Genomic DNA, 22497 nt, shown 5'->3' on the forward strand with positions numbered 1-22497 from the left:
TGACAAACCCTCTCAGCTGTAAAGCTATCGTGTCCTTCCATTTTGTCCTGCGCTAATGAAATCCTCCACTAATTGCTGTGGGACCTGCTCGTACTGCCTTTCCCCGCAGCTGTCCTGCTGCCAGGGCTCCAGCAATCTGCTTCCAAAGTTAGCTTGTGTCTTACTAGTGCTTTAATTAACCAAAGTATTCAGTTCAGCACTGTGAAGAAATACTAGTGTCTATTCTGTATTCCTGACCTTTTTATAGTCCTACCTTATGCTCTAGTGCCAGTGCTCTCAAGCGTGTGGTGTCAGTGGGACATGGGATGCAGCGGAGCTGCCGCGTCCCGGTTATGAGTGTTGATAACTGTGGTGGACATAAACAGAGCCTTTTTAGGGATTTTTTTTTTTTTTAAGAAACATCTTCATGCAGTTCAGATGGAACACTGGACTAGGCTGAACTTAAAAACTCTTTTTGTCAACATCATGGCACCTGTAAGAAAGTTTCTGATAGTGTCAGTGCCCTCGAGCAGCACACACCTCACAAGGCTCTGTGGTTCAGCTTCAGGATGGAACTTCAGCTTGGACTTTTGACCTCTTTCATGCCATAGTCTTTCTGTACTGTTTCTGGTTGGTGAAGGAGTTATCTTCCTTCTTTATCTAAAAGATGTGTGTTTGTGTCTGTACATTAAAATAAGCTCTTTTTGTTCCCTGTCTCCTGTTGCAGATGAAGCTGCCAGTGTTATCCAGTTTGGTAAATCAGCCAAGCGATCACCGGAGTCAACTCAAATCGGGCAGTATGGGAATGGCTTGAAATCGTAGGTATAACAAAAGCCAGCCTCCTGAGGTTGGGGAGGTCAGAAGCCAGGTGGTTGGTTAATGTACTTTTTGCTTGAAGGTGTATGTCTTTTTTTCTAGAAAAAAAAAGCAGATGAACTCTAAATAAGATTCCCTGGTTTGGTAGGCTAGGAGCTCTGTCAACATCTGCTGTGGTTCTCCAGTGGCCAAGAAGGCTGTCCACAACCAGTGACACTATTTTGGCACTATGTTTGCGTGAGACAGAAGGTACAGGTCAGAGCCAGGGAAAAATAATGAAAGAGCTGGAAACCAAACCATAATCTGAAAAACATGCCTGCGGCAGCCAGGTAATAAGATTAGAACAAAATAATGTTGCAGCCTCTCAGTAGGAAAGTTGTCTCGTGCAAGGCAGATGGACTTTAACTGTTTATTTTTGTTCTTAAACCAAACAAAAGTAGGGACAAGGGGAATGATGGAAGGAATGAGAGAAGGAGTGGGATTAAGTGTAGAGGAACAGAGGTGGGAAGGAAATCTGGCTGGAGGGGATTTGTTAGGAAAGAGGAAGATGTTTGCTGTGTCTTTGGAAAAATTAGAGGGCTTTATGGCTTACTCTGCTCTGCTCTGTCCTGGCATGTGTGGCTTGATTATACGCATCCTACTGGGAAATTGGCAGTACTCTATAATTTGGGGAAAAAAACCCCAGGATTTAGGGGATCTTGAGACAGCGTTGATTCAACTGCAGCACAGGACACATCCCGGATCCTGAGCTGTGTGCTTCCAGGACATATCTGTGTCCCTTCTTAACCTTGAACAAGAGTTGTACTGTATTACAGCTGAGAAATGCTGCCTGAAGCCCCAGCATGTGAAGGGTAAGCTGTGGTATTGCTGTGGTATGGCCTTAAGCCAGTCTGAAGACAAATGCACTGATGTGAGACTGATACCTCTTTCAGTGCAATGTCAATTCTTATCTGTTAAGGTTTTCTGGATCAGTTTGGTAACAGGGTAACAGAGAAGATGCAAAGACACTATTTGGGATAGGAGAGTGAGGAGGAAGATGGGACTTTCCCTTTTTGTGACAATGAGCTGCTAAGCTACCTTAGCTGAAGTGTCAATGAGGCTTTAGTTAGATATTAGGAAATTAGTTTTCTGTCTCCAGATTGCTGCTATTCATTCCAGATACAGTGAAATGAGGTTGTACTTGCTTTCTCACTGACATTTCTGCTCAGAGCTTTGAAGGTTACTGTCATATCTCACCCTAGTTTCCTTTTTCATTTTTTTTTCTTTTTATTTAAACTGCATAGTAGGAGCCGTGCTGTACTTCTGCACCTTTTAATTGTGACTGGTGTTAAATGTTTTGAAACACTGTGAAAATGTCTAGATTGAGATGCCTTCTGAAAGGAATGAGATGTTTAGAGAGAAATGGTAGTTGCTGTTTCTGCCCTTCTGCCTAACTTGATTTTGACATCTCATAATTGAACATAATGGGAAGAAACCTCAGTAAAGTGGTCTGCGTTCTGAACAGTGTGGTACATCAGGTGTAACACACAGCATCACCTCTGTCTGCAGGGGTTCCATGCGGATTGGGAAGGATTTTGTCCTGTTCACGAAGAAAGACAACACCATGACTTGTCTCCTCTTGTCACGGACATTCCATGAGGAAGAAGGCATCGATGAGGTTTGCATGTGCTTGTTGTAATGAAGTAATATAGTGAATGCTGTCTCATCTGAACTTGCCTAGCTCTCACAGGAGAATGGTCTGTGTAAGGACTGGTTGCCGCTCTTGTAGGATCAAGTGTGTGGTTTTCTTTTAGTGATATACTTGTGGGGCTTCTGCAAATTCATCAAAGATTTCTTCCTTTTGGTTTTAATTGTGTTTGAGAAGTCTATAGCAAGTTTGAAGGGCTTGTTTCAGTCACTTAAAGGTGGTTTTGCTGAGTTCAGAACATGCTCAGACTTCTCACATTTTCCTTTTCCCACAGAATTTGAATTTGAGATGTATTTAGATTTATTGCTCTGACTTGATTTTCTGTAGAGAATAAAAGATGTTGTTGAAGTTGCTACCTACAGGTCATAAACTCCAGGCATGTCTCTTCTTTCAGATAGTCTTCTTTTTAGTAAAAAGTCAGTGTGGCTCAACCTGTGAAAAACTTGTATATCTTAATAGGTAACTCAGGCAATGTTACTCCAGGCAAGGCTGATACTGAAGTTTTAGATTTGCATTGGGATAGTATCTCAGGAAACATCTTCTGTCGTAAGGGAGGGAGTGTAGGGAGTGCATGGTGGCAACTAACCCACAACTAAAGTCCTTTGTGCAGCTGCAGTTTATAGTTCTATCTGTATTTTTACTCTGAATAATAGAAACCACCAGTAACCTTGCTAGAATCCTATAAAAAGAATACAGTGAGATCGGGATAAATATGAGTGAAGGATGTTTGAGTTCAAGAGAGAAATGAAGCCAGAGGTTTACATTTTTAAAAAGGCAAGTTTGAGTGACTTTTTAATGTTATGAAAGTTGCTACAAGGGGAGGGGAGAAAAAGTCATTGTGTGTGTGAGTAGCTGGTACCATACAGGTGACTCAGAAGTGGTTCAGTCTAGACTGGTGTTGTAGGAAAGCAACTCAGAGGCTGGCAAAGAGGATCTTCAAGCATTTGACAGACATGCAAACCTCTGAAAAACTGGAAAGGACTCTCATGGTGCCTTAGGGAGCTGTCAGGTGGGATAAGTCACTGGGCTGTGACCCACAGGAGAGGCTGACTGGAGTGGGAGAGCTGGAGTCACTCTCAGTACAATGGGATTTGCAGGTCATTGTTCCCCTGCCCACCTGGAATGCACGGAGCCGTGAACCTTTGACGGACAACATGGAGAAGTTTGCTATTGAGACGGAGCTCATTTACAAGTATTCCCCTTTCAAATCAGAACGGGAAGTGATGGAGCAGTTCAGTAAGATACGTGGTGAGAAAGGTACATGTGAATGGTGCAGGTCATGGGTGAGGTATTTGGAGTTTGACTGGGATTTGCCTGATCCGTCTTGTTACTTGCTCAGGCACCCTGGTGATCATCTTTAACCTCAAACTAATGGATAATGGAGAACCAGAGCTGGATGTGACTTCTGACCCACAAGACATTCAGATGGCAGAAACACCCCCTGAGGGAACGTAAGTATAACCGGTATTACAGGCCCTGATCAAATTGGGTGTGGGGTTTGGCTATATAGTGTGTACATGGGGTTTTCTAAAGCTTCTCTTTCTGTAGTGAACTGGATAATTTAGAAGATCTGTAGTTAATTCTGTAGTAGCTTGGGATTCATGTGTGTGTTAGCCCACGGGTGTTTTGGCTGTGTTTTGGGTGAACACCTGTGCTAACTGGTCTCAGTATAGCCAAAGCAGCAGACTCAGTGCCTTTTAGACCCCTTAAAGCAAGGAGCCCTAAACTATAGGTTTAATTTTATACACTCACCAAAAATATTTTCATCCTCAGTCTGTGCTGCTTCTAAATTGCTGTTCAGTTTTGGGATTAAATGGCAAAGCATGAGACACTGTGCAGGTCAGCCTCCATAGGTGGATGGTACAGAGGGGCAGGTGGGTTGTATAATCACATCTGTCTGGGAGCAGGGACCGTTCTTGGACTTTACTGCATAGGAAGAAGAAGAATGTACTCTGAGGGCAGCTGGAGGAGCAGAGGGCCCTGTTCAGAGAGAGCTGTGTGTTTGCTGGGTTGATCACTTGTAGCCTGAAAAGGAAGAACTTAGCTGAAATGAGCCAAATCTTTGATCCCAGAGCTCCATGGGAACACTTAGCAAGCTTTACCTTTCTGATGAGATTACGTGCTTCTTTCCTGAAGTACTTGAATTTTCCATGGGAAGTTTCAGACCTTGTAAAGCAGTTCTGTCTCTATGTATTAAGAGTGACATTATTGAGTGCATAGTGCAGCAAACTCCTTTGATCTCCCCCAGCAATCTCATGTGCTTCTCAACCTCTTTAATACCAAGGCATCACTACTTCTTCCTCCTGATGTTATGGTACCATGTCTGTGTGTGAGCAGTGCATGTTCTGTGGCAGTGCACTGTTGACTCACCAAAGGGTAAGAAAGCTCTGGCAGATGGGCACACTGTGTTAAATGGTCCCTTTTATAGCTTTGATGTTTATTATGCAGATGTATTTAAACTCTCTCTTCAAACTGCAGTAACATGTATCAGTGTTTGGTAGCAGTAGTTACAATGTACAACTCAATAGTCTCTGGACAAGACACAGAAAAAAACTTTAAAGAAAAGCCTCACTTTAGGTAGCTGCACGCTAATAAAATAGAAAAACCTTTTCCTTCACCTGGCTGTCTTGCTGAGGGTATCTCTTGGGCATTGTTCTGAAATAGATGGCTCTCTTGCAGCAAGCCGGAGCGCCGCTCCTTCCGTGCTTATGCTGCTGTGCTTTATATCGATCCCAGGATGAGGATCTTCATCAATGGACACAAAGTGCAAACCAAACGACTCTCGTGCTGCCTCTATAAGCCAAGGTAAGTTTTGAACCCAAAATCTGCAGATAGGACCTTTAGATGTTAGAGAAAAGGTTTAGCATTTTGCTCTCCAGGTGTATACTGCATAATTCCATGTTAATGCCACAGAAACAGACCATTAGAGAATGACAGGTGGTGCTGATGTCATGGAAAAAGAGGTACATTTTGGAAAATCTAATGCCTATGAAAATTGCATGAGTCATTGGTGCAATTTGACTCCCTTTCAGAGCAAACTAGGAAATGAAGATCCTCGTTCAAAATACTGTATCCACACAAAACTGTTGGGTAACTGTGTTGTTTTTTTGAATAGGACAAGGAAATACGTATAGTTGGTGTTGGGATTATTACTGAAAAGAAACTAGACTGAGTACTTTGAAACAGTTGCTTTTACATTTAGCTAATCGAGGTTTGAATAGAGATTGAGAAATAGCTTTCGCTATATTCTTTTAAATTCCCTTAAACAAAAAATGAGAGTGAGCTGAGATGTGCTGCCAGTTGGCTGAACAGAGACTGGAAAAGGTTACCGGAGTGGGAGGGGAAAGGGAAACATGTATTTAAGTCTACTTGAGGCAGTAGTGTTCTTCTGTCCCTGGGAGCACACAGTCTGCATTCTAGATTTGGTTTAATAAAGCAGTATTAATTTCATAGAGTATTAGCTGATTATTTTAGAATAGCATTTTGGCTTGCAGTGGTATTTGAGTAGTATGGGGCGACTCTCAGCCCACCAGGCATGTTACTTACCCCAGGCCAGTGTCACATGCCTAATGACGCCTGAAGAGTCTGGCCGATTTCTAACTCAGAGCATGGTCTGTCTGTCAGGCTCATACTTCCTCAGCTCCTTATGTGAGAATGTGTGAGATGGTATTAGAAACCCAAGTAAAGTCAAGGAATGTTACACCCACTACTCCCTGTGCTGGCCAGGCCAGTTGTTTCCCTGCAGATGGCAGGAAACTTGCTACTGTAAATCCTGATTTGCTGGATAGAGAATTTCTGGATTTCTGACTCTGTTTTACCCACATGGGCTCCTTTGGGGTCAGCTGATGCAGCATCAGTGCTCAGCTCTTTAGCATGGCTGTGTTTCTGGCCCAGTAGCCTGGGCCAAGTAAATGCTTAACTTTCCAGGTCCAACAGAGGGATGGAACGGGCAGAAGTGCTGCTGCATTGCACCCCGAGCAGCTGGTGTGCTTGTGTGTGACATCCCAAAGGGCTCTTTGCCTTAAGTGGAGCCTCCCTCCTGCAGTAGGGCGGTCAGTCAGGTTGCCTTCATCTCTGAAGGAAAAGCCTGTACAGTGGCTTGTCTGCAGGTTCCCGTGTTGGTGTTAGAGAATAAAGAGTGGTAATCCACCATGGATTTAGAGTATGTAAATGCCTTTACTGAAAATTAGGATTTTGCAGCCCTTGTGCTGTTTTTCAGGAATAACAGTGCGTCTCCTGAGCTAGGCACCTGTTTTCTGTTTGTCATCTGCCCCTTTTGGAAGCTGTGTTTCTGTGGGAGAGGCTTCTGCTCATCTTTCTGGAGCTGGTAATGTGCCGGTGGCAGGGGCAGGCTGGTTTTGTGCAGATCCTTCACTAGCATTTGCAGATGTGTGACCACAGTCCCAGCTTCTTGGGAATGGCTTGTGTCTCCTGAAAGGTTACTTCCATCCCTTCCCCCAGTACCTGTTGGAGCGTGGACTGTGCAGGTAGAAGTAGCCAGGCCACATGCAAGTGTGTCCCTTTAAAAGGACACTCCGAGGCAGTCGGAATGAGTGTTGTGAGGCTGGTGATGGCTCACAGTGCCATCATCTGGGACACCCTACAGTTGCTCACAGTGGTCCCTGCTGCAAAAGGAGTGCTGTCCCTATGGTCCCCTCAGGAGCTGCCTTGCCCCTGAGCTGGACATGGGCTGATAATTCAGCTTCACTTTCAAATTCTCTCTTTTTTTTTCTCAGAAAAATCAGGTGGATGTGGATGAGATAATGTGGTTATGCCAGCATGTTGAAAGCAGCCCGGCTTTCAGTGTGCTCTCTCTCTTGGCTCCAGGTAGCTTTCATCAAGCTTACATAGGTTAGAGAAGATACCGCCAAAATCCTGACTCTGCAGCTCCTGACACAGTGACATCACCCAATTGGGTGATTTCTGGAAGCTTTAGCACCTGGCTGCTTTTTTGCTAGTGAGGAAATCCTTTTGAATAGCAGAAAATGAGTTTAGCAAAATGTGTTTCAGGGAACTGTGCTTGTGGTGTGAATTTTCTAGATTTAGGAGCAAGGATTTCCTGTCGGAGAGACTATTTCTGACCTCAGTACCAACATCCATGTGTGCTCACCAACAGAAACAAACCTAAACAATACTTTTCATCTGTACGATGTGGTTTCTCATGAGTCCTGACGGTTTATCTGCTATTTGGAGGGAATCTTGTCTCTCGTTGGGATCCAAATGTGATTCTAGTCAATTGGTCAGTCAAGCCTTACGTCCCTATGTGTTTCCGCCTCTCTGTAAAAAGCATTTCTAATGACTTTTGCTTTGGCTAAATGCTGGAAAGTTTTATTTTCTGTAAAGAGTTATTTGGAGTAGGATTTTCCTTTTGATACATCTAAAACCTTGTATCTTAAGATGATCTGAGTTCCTGCAGGCTCTGCTTGTCCTTGGTGTAGTCTTCCCTCATTACGTGCCTCTGCTCAGAGGCACTCATAAGCTTTGACCTCTCACACATACCCGTCTCTCACTCTGCAGCAGTCTGTGGATTGGGATTTGCATTTGGCATTTAAAGATATAGGAAAGGTGAAACAAGCTGCTGCAGCTCCATCACAATTTGCAGGGTTGTAAGTCAGATGTGGAGCACACAAAAATGTCCTGAAACTTAGAGCTCTGGTCAGATTGTTTTTCTGCTTTGAGCTACCCTGTGTGAGATGGACCTGTGGACAGCTGTTTGCAGGAAAAAGGAGTAGTTATTTAACTGTAGTGGGAGGATTTCGAGAAGCTTTCCATATCTATTCGCTCTTCTTTCCACTTCTGAAGAAGAAATTATTTCTCTAAGTCTAGAGATTTCCTCAGAATATGGGTATATTTCGCCCCCACTGGTTAATGCAGGAAAAGACAGGGTATTATGGTTGCAACTTCTACTAAAACATCTCTGACTTAAAGAGATTTTTGCCTAGGTTCAACCAAAAATGTCCAGTTCCTGATAAGTAAACCTCCTCCATTTATTGAGTCTATTGGGAGGAGTATACAGTACCTACTTGTAGACCTTGTTCTCTCATGCAGTGATGAAATCTTGGTTTGACCTTACTGCTAAGTTTGCTGATTAATAAATTTTGATCATCACAGGATGTACAAATATACTTCAAACCGTTTCAAGACCCGTGCAGAGCAAGAGGTGAAGAAAGCAGAGCACATGGCAAGGATAGGTGAGTCCTCAGGGTATGCATGTGCACTCGTTCAGCTGTTGTGAAGGGATGGACTGAACACTTGCTGGGTATGACTTGGATTGCTTGCCTCTGGGATCATTGGAATTGCTCAGGAACTGAGTTATGACAGTGACTACAGACGACATAGACTTACTTCCATGGAATGGAAGTGCGTTGTTCAATGGAATGTACATTGTTCTCTGAGACCATTTCATCTGGGTAACAGATGTACAGGATACCCCTTGGAGTCACAGCTGTCTGCCCTCGCTCCAGCCAAGGCCTGGTTGAGTCCTGTCACCCCACAGTTCTACTCTCACCTTTAGCATATCATGAGCTCTTAGTTGTGTTCTCCTTTTGCTATTTCCTGCTGAGGCAGCTCAAACAGTAGATTTTTGTTCCATCACTTGATGTAAAGGGATTGGTCTGGATGTACAAAGGAGCCCTGGTTTGTTTGTTTTTAAGCCTTCCAGGCATACCTTTGTCCTATAGTCTTCAGGGAAAACCCAGTTTTCCATTATTGGATAGAAATCACATAAGCGTTATAAATACAGTATATGACTGCATTAAATCTGCAGACATTAAACACACTAAATAGTGTCCACCCCTAACCCCTGATGGGGAAGTGCCGTAGTGAAGAAGGAATCTTGGAAGTTGTAAGTGACCTATATGCGACCTGTATCTTCTGGTAGGTTTTATAAATCAACTCTATAAATCAATTGAAGGCATGTGTCCTCTACCCCTGTATCAGAGCTGCTTTAGGCACGTCTGCTGGTGGCTGCAGGTCAGATACGCAAGGACTAGTGCCACGTTCAGCCTATGTAGTGTCACAGAGGGCAGCGTGACTTCAGAGCAGCAGAGTGAAATGGTGTGAATTGCTGTGTTCTCTGTTCCTTCTTTAGGAAGTACAGCCTGGCAAGATAGACTTCAAAAGATGAAGTTTAAGCAGATTTTACCGTGTGCCTCAATCCTCGTAGGTGAAGTTTATTTTTAAATTGAGTCCTGCAGCCAAGACAGGCCTTCAGCACACACTGTCATTGTCTCTCAAGAAGGTGCAAAGAGCAAGATCTGGAGATTCTTCTCTGCAGCAGTCCAATGAGGCTTTCATGATACTTAAAAGTGGAACTTTAGTGTCTGACATTGAAAAATGCTGCCATTGGTGTTCCAATGCTGAGAACAGGTCTCACTGGCATGGAGATGTTACTCATTTCCATCACCAAACCAGCCTGTTGCCTCTGGATGTGCAGGGAACCATCAGTGTTCCCAGGTGGCCAGGAAGGCCAATGGCATCCTGGCCTGTTTTAGAAATAGAGTGGCCAGCAAGACTAGAGAAGTGATTCTTCCCCATCTGTACTTGGCACTGGTGAGGCCACACCTTGAGTACTGTGTCCAGTTCTGGGTCCCTCACTTCAAGAAGGACATTGAAGTGGTGGAGCAAGTCCAGAGAAGGGCAACAAAGATGGTGAAGGGTCTGGAGTGCATGTCCTGTGAGGAGTGGCTGAGGGAACTGGGGTTGTTTGACCTGGGGAAGAGGAGGCTCAGGGGAGACCTTATTAGTCCACAACTCCCTGAAAGGAGGTTGTAGCTAGGCAGGGGTCGGTCTCTTCTCCCAGGCAGTTAGTGACAGGACCACAGGACATAGTCTCAAGCTGTGCCAGGAGAGGTTTTAGGTTGGACATTAGGAAGAATATCTTCACAGAAGGAGTCATTTAGACATTGGAATGCCCAGGGAGTTGGTGGAGTCACTGTTGCTGGAGGTGTTTAAGGGAGGACTGGATGTGGCACTTAGTGCTATGATCTATTTGACATAGTGGTGTTAGGTCATAGGTTGGACTCGATGATCTTGGAGGTCTTTTCCAACCTAAATGATTCTGTAATTCTCGGAACTGTTGGGGACCTAGCAGGTGTTAGGCCTGACAAGCAAGGAGCAGCTGCCCAACAAAAGGCCTCGGAGATACCTCTGCAATCTAGCAAATGGCCTTGGGCACTTAGTGAAAGTGAGAGAGAAGCTGCTAAACTTCTGCAGAAGAACACCGCACAGTGAACACCTGCTACCAAAGTTAAAACTAAGAGAAAAAGATTCTTTACGTTAGCTTTACTTACAGAAAAAATATAGATTTATATTTAGTAGTAACAGAGTGTCATAAGTTAGTATAAAGAGACTTAAATAGTGTTAATAAGTTTGAAAAAGGTGTATAACTGTATATCAAATAGTTCCATGCTGCCCTCCCTGTAGCCTGAAAAATCCCTGCTCTAGGTGTGATAAATATGCTTTATGTAAACACTGCATTCCAGAACTGGCTATTCCGCCATTTCTCGTGCTGCTATCCACCTTCCCTCTTCCCTTCATGTGTGTGTTTGACGAAGAGGACCCTTCAAAAAAGAATAAAACCTCGTCTTTAGTTGATACAGTCAGACTGTCTTTATTAACAACTGGGCAGATATAAAAAGTGAACTGTGTCAGGGTAGGGTGGACATTGGCAGTGAACCAACCTGTTGCCTCCAGGGGTGCAGGGATCACTGAACTGGCCTAGTGTCCCCTGGGGGAGAGGGGGTGCTGAGCAAAGTGCTTAGGATGTGGTGGTGAAAACTCCTAGCTGACCTCGGACTGTTACTGCAAGATTGGGTCACATGGAGCCTCCAGGATTAAAACATGCTCATAGCATTATCCTCAGCCTCAGCAGCACACATCTCATTGCTTTGCTTGTAGGAAAATGGATTTAATCTGTAACAGCCAAGCTCTCTTGTTCTGTTTTGGTAGAAAAGATTAGTTTCTTGTAGTCTCCAGCTCTTCAGAAGGATTCTCACCCAGGAATGGTTTGCAGTGTGCTCTTTCAAGTCTCAGGAGTGCATTGTGAGAAATGGTTGGTCTCAACTGAGCAAACAACAGTTCCAACTTGCCAGAGCTGCCTGCCAGGGATGTGCTGGAATCCATCAGACTGAGAGAGTGCTGATTCTCTGAAAGTAGCTTATGAGCTTGTGGAACGAAAACTTAGGATAACCAGAAAATAGCTGGAGGAGGATGTATGGGCAGCTGTGACTATTGGTGACATGGCTTTGGCATATTGTAGGAAGAGCCATGTCTCAGAAGTAAACACATACATATGTTTAAGATGAGGAAAAGCCATCTTTTCATTCCATGGGAACTGACTTCCTGCTTCGTGTATAGGCTGTACTATCCAGATCTCTAAGTGAGTGGGTGAACCTAGGAAAAAAGTACCATTCCTGGGCAAGGTGGCTGTGAAAGACCATCAGCTGCTTTCTGTGTCCTTCAGAACCAAGACTGAGTACTCCACTGAGGCACCTTGGTGTTGCCATTGCCTGGCTTCTGGAAATCCCCTTCCAAAGTTTGGAAAACAAACAAACAGAAGAGGTGAGGAGTCACGCAGGTGTCCAGTACTGGAAGTCATTAACAGCTCTGTGCTGTACTGAGTATTATTTTGGAGTATTTTGGTGTGTCCAGTGCCTTCCTTGGCAATGGCATGGGTATACTGTGCCTGTTGTCCCCTGGGAGGATGTGAATGTGGGTACCAGATGCTGCATGCTCACTTTCCTGCGTAGGACACGCATTTTACCCACTGGGGCCTCAGTCCTCTAACTGGGGCCTCAGCCCTGTCACCTGTCTCAGTTGTCACTGCCTTAGTGGAGCAGGTTTGACCTGTGCCCTTCTGGGTTACTGCTATGTTCTTTCCACTAGCCACAGATATTTTTAGCCCACCAGCAACTTCCCTGCAAGCTCTGATTGAAGTGGACCGAGTGCTTTAAGCAACCTCCAGATTCCTGTGGGTTTGATTTAGCTAGGCTGTCTCTTGATGGTCACATAGCACAGTCCTGCTATGACCTGCTTGGTGAGCAGCTGTGAACCCAGAGTGTGGTGCTGTGGGAACGAGGGGAATAAAATTCCAATGGGACGCTGTATAGGAAGGAAAAGGGATTTTTATTGTAGGGGTCTAAGTGAGCGGACTGGCTACAGACTTTTTTTCCCTTCTGTCTGGCAACTGAGTGCTGCTTTTCAGAGAGATGCTGGTAATCCGTAGGAGCCAATTGCGTCCCTGTCATCTTCCTGCTTACCTCTGTAAATCTTAGACAAGGTTGTTCCTCAGTTGGTGTGTTTCCTTGTTTTGGGAGTCTCACAGCTGCAGTTGTGAAGCTCTCTATGAGGAGAGCAGGGAGGGAAATGGCTTTTGGGTGTGCTGTAACTGTGCTGCTGCCCCCCTGCTGCAGGGGCATGGTCCTTTTGCTCACCTTAATGTGAGCCACACTGTCCCTCAGTGTGCAACCACTGTATTTCCAAATCTCAGAATCACAGAGCGGTTTGGATTAGAAGGGACCTTAAAGCTCCTCTCATTCCATGCCGTTCTACTAGACCAAGTTGTTCCAATCCCTGTCCAACCTGGCTTTGAACACTTCCAGAGATGGGGCAGCCACAATTTGTCTGGGTAACCTGTGCCAGGGCCTCATCACTTTCACAGGGAAGAATTTCTTCCCAACAGTCCATCTAACCCTGCTCTCTGTCAGTCAGAAGCCATTTTCCCTTGTTCTGTCATACCAGGCCCTTGTCCAAAGTCCCTCTCAGCTCTCTTGGAGCCCCTCTAGGCACTGGAAGATGCTCTAAGGTCTCCCCAGAGCCTTCTCTTCTCTAGGCTGAACACTCCCAGTTCTCCCAGCCTGACTCCAGAGCAGAGCTGCTCCAGCCTTTGGAGCATCTCTGTGGCCTCCTCTGGACTCTTCTGCAGCAGCTCCATGTCCTTCTGATGTTGAGGCCCTAGAGCTGGAGGCCACTCTGCAGGTGGGGGGGTCTCAACGGAGCAAAGCAGAGGGGCAGATTTCCCCCCTCCCCTGCTGCCCACGCTGTGGGATGAGCCTAGCACACAGGGGGTTTCTGGGTGCCAGTGCATACAGCTGGGGCATGTCCAGCCTGTCACCCACCAGCGCTCCCCAGTCCTTTTCAGGGCTACTCTCAATCCATTCTCCTTGCTGAAAACGAGGTTTATTGAATGAGTCTTAAGCGATATAAAGGTGGTGTGTGCCTATTGTCAGCATTCCTCTTGTTCTAGGACAGAAATGAAAAGGGGAATATTAAGTTTCTTGCATGCAAGGATCAGGTGCAGGGTAACTTTTCAGAACACTGGGTTCTATTTTGTGTATAGCGCAGGTTTCTCTTTTTCCAGGCAAAATTTAGCTATTAGCAGAGACAAAAGCATTTCTTTTCCCTTCATCTCTATCAGAAAATGACCTCTTTGGAACTCCTTTTCAAGCCTGTTTTTGTGAGAGTCTTTCTGCGAATCATGCTGCCAGGCAGAGCATGCAGGGCCACTGGCATCCTTATGCTTTCCAGTTCTTTGTTGACTTCCTCTAGGGTCCTTCCTTTAAACGTACTTTTGCAGAGTTTATCCCTGCGATTGTGACAGCGTTGATTGTGACCTCTGAGCATGTTTGAGATGCTGTGTTGGTGGGGCCCTCTCATGTAAGGTTTGATTTTTGTACCTTTTTGTATTCCTTTGTAACCTTGTACACATCCGTGCAGCAAAGGCTCTCTGGAATTGCTCTCCTGTACTGACTAGCTGACATCATCCTTGTCCCTGTGTGTTTCAGCAGAGGAGAAGGCTCGTGAGGCAGAGAGCAAAGCCCATGCCCTTGAGCAGCGCCTTGGAGGGGATCTCACGCGGGAGTCCAGGGTGAGCCTTGTGCTTTAGCAGCACATTGTGTTTTGGGCACTGAGGGACGGTTCGGAGCACAGGCATGGAATAGTGCTGGCTGAGCAGCCGCTGTGGCAGCCCCCACATGGCAGCATCCTGTGTGCTGGTTAAGCAGGTGCTGACTCCAGTCGATGGTGAGCTGTCAGCAGTGTTCAGGCAGCTCCATCATCTCATTACCACTGTATGTGCTACACCATCTGCACTTGATGTCCAGCCCAAGTGGGATGCATGCTGGCATTCCCCTGCCCACGGCCCCCATATATCCTGAGTGGGAAGGGGACCTCCAAGCCCCAGGTGCTGTTTGCTGTCAGCCTCTATGGAAGAGGCCAGGGGAACAGGAGGTGTTGGAACAGGAGTAGAACTGGGGGCTTTTTGGCTGTTCCTCCCTTGCCTGTGCAACTGTCTCTGAGGCATTTGGGCAGGGGCTTTTGGAGAGGGGCTCTTTGCTTCCTCCCAGTGGGACTGTAGCTTTGAGAGGGGCAATGCTGAGCCCCAGTGCCGCAGGGTGGGAGGAGGGCTGGCAGGGACACCGCAAGGGTCAGCAAGTGACACCAGGTTAAAATCAATGGGCTTCCTATTGGCATCTCGTGGAAACAGCAGTATCCAAGTGCTCTGACTGTTTCCCTGTGCTCCATTGCCTCTGCTTTCAGTTTCCTGGGACTTTTAATTACATTTAGACTTTTTCTTCCAAGCAACTGTGTAGCTGCTTAAACAACTGGATGTAAGTGCTGTCCTACATGTGGAGTCCTGCTGGTTGTCACCTGCCACCGGTTGTGAATTCTTTTACATTTAAAACGATTTCTCAGATTTTTTTTGAAAGGGGAAATCATAAATTGAGTGAATTTTATGAATTTCCCAGCAGCAGCTTTACTGTGCAATGCCCTTTTGCAGGCGACGCTGCGTCAAGTGCAGAACTCAGCCATCACCATGCGGCGGGAGGCCGATGTCAAGAGAAGGATTAAGGATGCAAAGCAGCGGTGAGTGCAGGGGCTTTCAGGCTCTAGAGTTCCCAGTGGTTAGTGCAGGGGCTTCCAAACTCTGGAGTTCCTTGGCTGTTTGCTCCCAGGTGCTCAGATGTCTCTTCTGCTTTGTGTGTGTGGTGGAGGAGAAGTTCCGCTCAAAGCTTAAATGTGAGCATCCAGTATGCCCAGGCTACTAAACCAAGCAACTAGGTCACTGTTCTGGTTACCTCTGCTGCTCCCCTCTTATCTGATGAAAGACATGTGGGTGAGTGGGTGAAGTTGTTCGCTGTAGATGTTTACCTGGTGTTCACATCAGCTTTTTTCACTCTTTTTACTTTTCCATCTGCAGGTAAGATTCAGACTGGTGAACCAATGTTCACAAGTTACAGTGAAAAAGCTTTAGGAGTTGCAGGGATGTTTTCTGAAAATGTACTGAGTTTTGTTGTAGTCAGTGCTGTGAAATTTGAAGACATTATTCTAGTTTAGGTCTGATTGCAATTAACTTTGGCTTTTGATGTACTCACAGGAATATTTCACTCTTTATATACATTTTGTTTTGCATTTCTCAATTGAAGTGGTAACCAGAAACAAATGCTCTTAAAACAAATACTGAGTCTGAGGAAGTTGGGGATTTGCATACAACATGTCTCTATTCCCACCTGGTTGTTTGCATGCTAGTTTACATGGCTGCCTAGGTCGGAACTATCCCAGACCTGTTGCCAGAGATAGATCTAATGCCTCTTAAAATACTAAAAGGAAAGAAATAAATACAGCCTTAATTTAAAAGTGCTGGAGCTGAGATCTGAAGGATGTAGAAACTTATGGGAAAAACTGTTTTCTTCAGCTTCCACATACTTTTCTGTGTACAGCTTGTCCTTTAATTCTTGTGTGTGACATCAGTGCACAAAGGAAAATTTTGTGAATGGTCTTCTGCCCCTTGTGCCCATGGGCAAAATATTTTCTCCTGTTAATAAGCTGACCAGCAAAAAAAGCTCTGGGCAGGCACATGGTTTTCCCTGTGTCCCTGCATTCATCACTGGTAATTGGAGACAGTTTAGAGGGTCAGCCTTTTCCACAACCTTGTGTTTCATCCAGAAAGCAGAAGGAAATTCCTGAAAAATGTGTATAATAGGAAACCTTCTGTATAAACCAGTTCCCATAACCTTTTGCAAAACTCCTGAGTTACAGAGGATGTCCTAGGACAGTTTTCTGCTGTTTCTCTGGTGCTGGGTGCAGCAAGGAAAGAAGTGCTTTATGTTTTCCAAAGCCTGTGTAAGATCAGGTTATAAGTCCAAACGATAGGACAGGTACTAAATTCCTAGTAATAAATTGGCTTTTGAACCACCACTTAATTTTCCATGGTTTGGATAATAATTTTACTTCCTTTCATCTCTGATAAAAATGAGGAGATGCCTTTCCTATTTTGTGAGTGAGTGCATGGTATTACTTGAAATGTAAGGCTCTACCTCCTTTTCCAGAAGTTAGAAAAAGAAAATGAATCCCTGAGTTGGGTGTTTAGCCACACCTCCTCATGCTCTTGAATCACAGTTGTCCACCTTGAGCTGGGACCAAAGGGTCACATTGCAGCCCAGCAGCTGACAGTGTTGAAAACCCCTCTTGGCAAAGATTTGGATTTAAAAGTACTGAAAACTGCTATTGCAGATGTTTTCTTATAAAAGTATTAGAGTCACCTGTTTTAAAGGAAGGTGTGACACGAGGTGCCATTACATCTCTGTGGGGGAGGATGACCTTAAACAAAAAATTAATTCAGTCTGTTTTGGGAATTTATTTATATTGTAGACAGGGATAAGAAGCTGAATAACCCCCCTGTAATCCAAGAGGAAACAATTGGCAACCTTCTGAGCCACTCTGATCCTCACAAGTCTATGGGACCAGATGGGATCCACTCAAGCGTGATGAGGGACCCAATCCACTCTCCATCTTTCACCAACAGTCCTGGCTCTCTGGGGAGGTCCCAGACGATTGAAAGCTGGCGAATGTCACACCAATCCACAAAAAGGGCCGGAAGGAGGACCCGGGAAACTCCAGGCCTGTCACCCTGACCTCAGTGCCTGGCAAGGTTATGGAGCAGATCATCCTGAGTGCAATCACACGGCACCTACAGGATGGAAAAGGGATCAGAGCCAGCCAGCACGGGGTTAGGAAGGGCAGGTCCTGCCTGACCAACATGATCTCCTTTTATGATCAGGTGACCCGCCTGGTAGATGAGGGGCAGGCTGGGGATGTGTCTGCCTGGACTTCAGCACAGCCTTTGACACCATCTCCCACAGCACACTCCTGGAAAAGCTGCAGCCCAGGGCTTGGACAGGGCACTCTGTGCTGGGTTAGGAACTGGCTGGAGGGCCGGGCCCAGAGTGGTGGTGAACGGGGCTGCATCCAGTTGGAATCCAGTCACCAGTGGTGTCCCCCAGGGATCAGTGCTGGGCCCAGTTCTGTTTAATATCTTTACTGATGATCTGGATGAGGGGATTGGGTCCACCATTACCGGATTTGCAGAGGAAACCAAACTGGGGGGGAGTGTCGATGAGCTGGAAGGCAGGAGGGCTCTGCAGAGGGGCCTGGACAGGCTGGAGAGTTGGGCTGATTCCAAGGGAATGAGGTTCAACAAGACCAAGTGCCGGGTCCTGCACTTTGTCCACAACAACCCCCCTGCAGTGCTACAGGCTGGGGTCAGAGTGGCTGGAGAGCAGCCAGGTAGGAATGGAGGTGGGAGTTTGGATGGACAGGAAGCTGAACATGAGCCAGAGTGTGCCCAGGTGGCCAAGAAGGCCAATGGATCCTGGCCTGGCTCAGGAAGAGTGTGGCAGCAGGAGCAGGGAAGTGATTCTTGGCCTGCACTCAGTGCTGGGGAGGCCACCCCTGGAGTGCTGTGTCCAGTTCTGGGCCCCTCAGCTCAGGAAGGACATGGAGGGGCTGGAGCAGCTGCAGAGAAGAGCAAGGAGGCTGGGGAAGGGACTGGAGCACAAGTGCTGTGAGGAGAGGCTGAGGGAGCTGGGGTTGTTTAGTCTGGAGAAGAGGAGGCTCAGGGATGACCTCATCACTCTCTGCAACTCCCTGACAGGAGGGGGGAGCCAGGTGGGCATTGGTCTCTTTTCCCAGACAGCTCTCAGTAAGACAAGAGGGCATGGTCTTAAGCTCTGCCAGGGGAGGTTTAGGTTGGATATTAGGAAGAAATTCTATACAGAGAGGGTAATCAGGCATTGGAATGGGCTGCCCAGGGAAGTGGTGGATTCTCTGTCCTTGGAGGTTTTTAAGAAGAGACTGGATGTGGCACTTAGTGCCGTAGTCTAGTAACTGGTGGTAGTGGATCAAGGATTGGACTTGATGATCTCAGAGGTCCTTTCCAACCTGGCTGATTCTATGATTCTATGATTTTGAGGTATTTCACTGTTAAGACAGATCTCATATCTGCAGGTGATCACAGTGCACGGTTTGTGCATGCACAGCTCAGGTCCTCCTAATATCTGATATTAGTAGACAGTCAGCAGAACATTTTAAAGAATTCCACTATCTTCAACTAACTAGTGTAGCAGAAGTCAAATTTCTAAGTAGGATAAAGCACATAAGTGCTAAGAACTTTATGGGTATGAAAGGGGGATATAAATGAGGTCAAAACTGAGAGAAGTGGGCAGGACTGTGATATAGGCTCTGCACTGTAGTAATTGCAAGGTGTAGACCTTGCATTTGAGAATACTTTCAGCCTGAAACTGAGGATCCTCCTTATGAAAAATCCTCAGTGTGGATTTCAGGGAAACTGTGGAACCTGATTAATTTAGTCTGTTAAAGAGCAGTAGTTCTGTTTGTGAGACAAAGGGATTTTGTTCGATTTATAGCACAAAGAAATCAATCTCGAGGCTTTCTGCCTCACTGGAGACAGAATTCCTGGTAACTAGAGATTCAGATTTGGAAATCCCTATGTGCTCACAAACATACTTGAGACCAACTTTTGTTGGAGCCATCTGCTGCATAGCTAAAGGAGAAATCATGCAAATTGATATCCTGTCATGAAAGAAAAAGAAAGTGTGTTTGGGCTGTGTGTTGTATCCTCCAGCTTTACAGTTTAAGGAACAGCCTTGCAAAATTGGAATTAGGTGAACTTTCCAGAATCTGAAAATCAAGACTATAGTTTTGTATCAAAATCTCAATTTCATGCTTTATCTAGATAGGGATTTGCATCTGGAAAATACAAACCAAAACAGCATTGGAAAGGACCAGTCTGTACCAAACAACACTCTCATAAAACTAGTTCACTGTCATTTTTTGAACAAGCACATCTGAAGTAAAATCCAGAATCTGTTCTGAAGGAGAAAACCCAATGAAATGAATAATTACCTGTCCATCCTAAATTTAGTATCTGTATTGCAAAGTTTTTGTATTTTGTTCATGTTCAGTTGTAATGCCCATTCAACAAATGCTTTGTATTTTTCAGAAATAGGAGGTTACAGGATTAATGCCCAAGGATGCCAGATTTCCATACCCTCTCTCTAACACCAGTATATAATATGCTTTATTTTTCATCATCTCTCAGTCTCTGTTTCATTCCCTCACAGGGCACTGAAGGAACCCAAAGAGCTGAATTTTATCTTTGGGGTGAACATCGAGCAACGTGACCTGGACGGCATGTTCATTTATAACTGTAGTCGGCTGATCAAGATGTATGAGAAGGTGGGCCCGCAGCTGGAGGGCGGCATGTGAGTCTTGCAGATTTTTCTGCAGTCTTTTTGCTTAAGCCTGACACATTTCTACATCTAACTTAGGTTGTGCAATAACCTTGTTCTACATTAATCATTCTTCACGGGCATGAGGCTTGCTCATTTTGTCAGCCTTCAGTTTGCATTCTGATAAATAAATTATGTTTAATACTGCTTAATGTTTCCCTGGTTGCTCCATATCAAGTTCTTTACATGGATTTTGGTCATCCCTGCAGCAGTATAAGGTGCTTTGGCTCAATGCTGGCACGTGGCACTGATGAGTGCTGATAGCAATAGTGCCTCATTCTAGGGACAGGGACAATGGGTCTTGACAGCAAATACATATATTTGAGTCCGTCTTACTTTTTGTATGATGGCTCAGGTTGAAAACTTGGCAGCTTAATGTTTGTGACTGTGTGTTCCTCTTCTAGGGCATGTGGAGGGGTGGTAGGTGTGGTCGATGTGCCCTATTTGGTTCTGGAGCCAACCCATAATAAACAAGATTTTGCTGATGCCAAGGAGTATCGACACTTGCTGAAGGCCATGGGAGAGCATTTGGCTCAGTATTGGAAGGATGTTGCTATAGGTAATGAAGCTTCATGATTACTAGGGGGTGGAAGGAGAAACTTGACTGGAGGGCAGCCAAGAGTGCAGGTGGTGACTTTGTGATAATGGCTCCATACTGAGCAAAATGTGGTTTGTTTTCCAGCCCAGAGAGGTATCATCAAGTTCTGGGATGAATTTGGTTATTTATCAGCAAATTGGAACCAGCCTCCGTCTAGTGAACTGCGCTACAAGCGCCGGAGAGCCATGGAGATCCCCACCACGATTCAGTGCGGTGCGTCCAATTGGCTGCTCCTCCCTGGGGAAGGAGGGGCAATCCTGGCTGCAGCTGGGGAGCAGTTAAATGCGTAGGACATTTGGGATGGGCTTCATTTTTGTTATCCCCTCTTAGAGCTTGTCTTCTTTGTGAGTTACCTCTGTCTGCACATGATAGTACGCTGTGACATCCTGGCATAAGGCTCCTTTCCTGCACAGTTCACTAACTGTGATGTTCTTCAGATCCCCTGACAGAACGGGGCATGTGTGGCCAGTAGCAGTGTTTAGAGTGGGCTCAAAAATGTCTTACAAACTGGAACTGGTCAAAGCCACCCATCCCAACAGCAGAATAAAATCTGAAACTTCCCTATAGGCAATGCGAAGTGGCCAAGTAATTTGTATCCTGATGCACTGACCTGCTGATCAGTACTGTGTGTGAGCACAAAGGGAACATTTTACAGTTTCCTTGGAACTTAATGCAAGTTCTCTTATTTGCACCTCTGAACAGCTCTGGCTAAGTCCTTGCTAGGGTTAGGGGGAGCTTAACACTCTCACTTTGCTTCCTGGTAGAGGGACACCAAACTTCCTTATTTTCTCCCCAGGACTTGGGGATGAGGATGTAAGAAAGGAATAGGAGGCCATTCTTGTGGAATTATTTTGTTAGGTTCTTCTGCTTTGATGGTTTTCTCAAGCGTTTTGAGGTTACTGCCAAAGAGGAGAGGCTTTACTCTCATTCTTCTTGTCCTTTCTTGTTGACATCCTTGCAGAGCTTGATTTAAGGACATTTGGATTTTCCTGGCAAAATTTGATTTTGTGAAACTGTTGGTTTCCTGGTAGGCCAGCAATACTCTCAAAGCCAAATCTGTGTTCCTGGTTCATCAAAAATGTAATAATTATTGTAATTTTATTTTTTTTTAGTGGATACGTCTCTGACTTGTGTTGGTATCAGTACGAGAGAGCCTGACTGCTTGGCTGATTCGTGATGTCAGGACTGGCTATTCTGACTGATTTATACGTGCCATTGTTGCAGCAGGAGCGTGAGGTCCTCTGGTATTGGTTGATGCCAGGCTTCATTGCATTCTTGTTAGGGATGTCTTTGAGGGTTTTATCCAAGCATTTTGTGAGCATGAAGCAAGAATTGACTCAGTGTATCCTGTGACTGTCTCACTTGTTTTTGGCCACTAATCTTACTTTTGCATACACTTCAGTGTGGTCCTTGGGCTTCAAATGGGCTGTGGGAAAAAATGATACTGTGTGTCAGGCTGTGTATTTCTAATTTACAAAGTGTCTGTGTGACAGATGTATGTCTGAAGTGGCGGACTCTCCCGTTCCAGCTGAGCTCTGTGGAGAAGAACTACCCTGATAGCTGGGTGTGCTCCATGAACCCTGATCCTGAACAAGACAGGTAAGAATCAGTTAATATTAAGACTTTTCTGCAGTGTGTCTTGCCTGTACATTTGGAGCTTTTTTCTGGTCGTCTGGTCTTTGAGAACAGTTGGAGGGACTGGCAGTAATTCGGTGCCTTTAAACTGTGCTCATAGCCTGTGAAAAAGCAGTGATGACATGTAGAGCTGAATGTTGGTGGACATTTGTGTGATGTGCAAATTGCAGAGGGCACCCTCGGCAAGTGACAGA

At 45.5% G+C, this 22497-nt stretch overlaps 1 protein-coding gene across 4 annotated transcripts in view; it reads left to right on the top strand.

Moving 5' to 3' along the window:
- MORC2 (MORC family CW-type zinc finger 2) overlaps positions 1 to 22497 on the top strand; it is a 51787-nt gene that overhangs the window by 15875 nt on the left and 13415 nt on the right. The window contains exons 5-16 of one of the 4 annotated variants that reach the window (XM_050318444.1): positions 707 to 797; positions 2344 to 2452; positions 3580 to 3739; positions 3822 to 3933; positions 5162 to 5287; positions 8594 to 8673; positions 14266 to 14348; positions 15261 to 15346; positions 19903 to 20043; positions 20475 to 20629; positions 20753 to 20881; positions 22162 to 22267. In XM_050318444.1, the coding sequence (XP_050174401.1) occupies positions 707 to 797; positions 2344 to 2452; positions 3580 to 3739; positions 3822 to 3933; positions 5162 to 5287; positions 8594 to 8673; positions 14266 to 14348; positions 15261 to 15346; positions 19903 to 20043; positions 20475 to 20629; positions 20753 to 20881; positions 22162 to 22267 (1378 nt within the window). Of the gene's footprint in view, positions 1 to 706; positions 802 to 2343; positions 2453 to 3579; positions 3740 to 3821; positions 3934 to 5161; positions 5288 to 8593; positions 8674 to 14265; positions 14349 to 15260; positions 15347 to 19902; positions 20044 to 20474; positions 20630 to 20752; positions 20882 to 22161; positions 22268 to 22497 lie in introns of those variants that run through there. The other 3 variants (XM_050318445.1, XM_050318446.1, XM_050318447.1) reach the window with 3 other exon arrangements.

Source organism: Myiozetetes cayanensis, unplaced genomic scaffold (assembly GCF_022539395.1).
Source record: "Myiozetetes cayanensis isolate MyiCay16 unplaced genomic scaffold, myiCay2020 scf21, whole genome shotgun sequence".
NCBI lineage: Eukaryota > Metazoa > Chordata > Aves > Passeriformes > Tyrannidae > Myiozetetes > Myiozetetes cayanensis.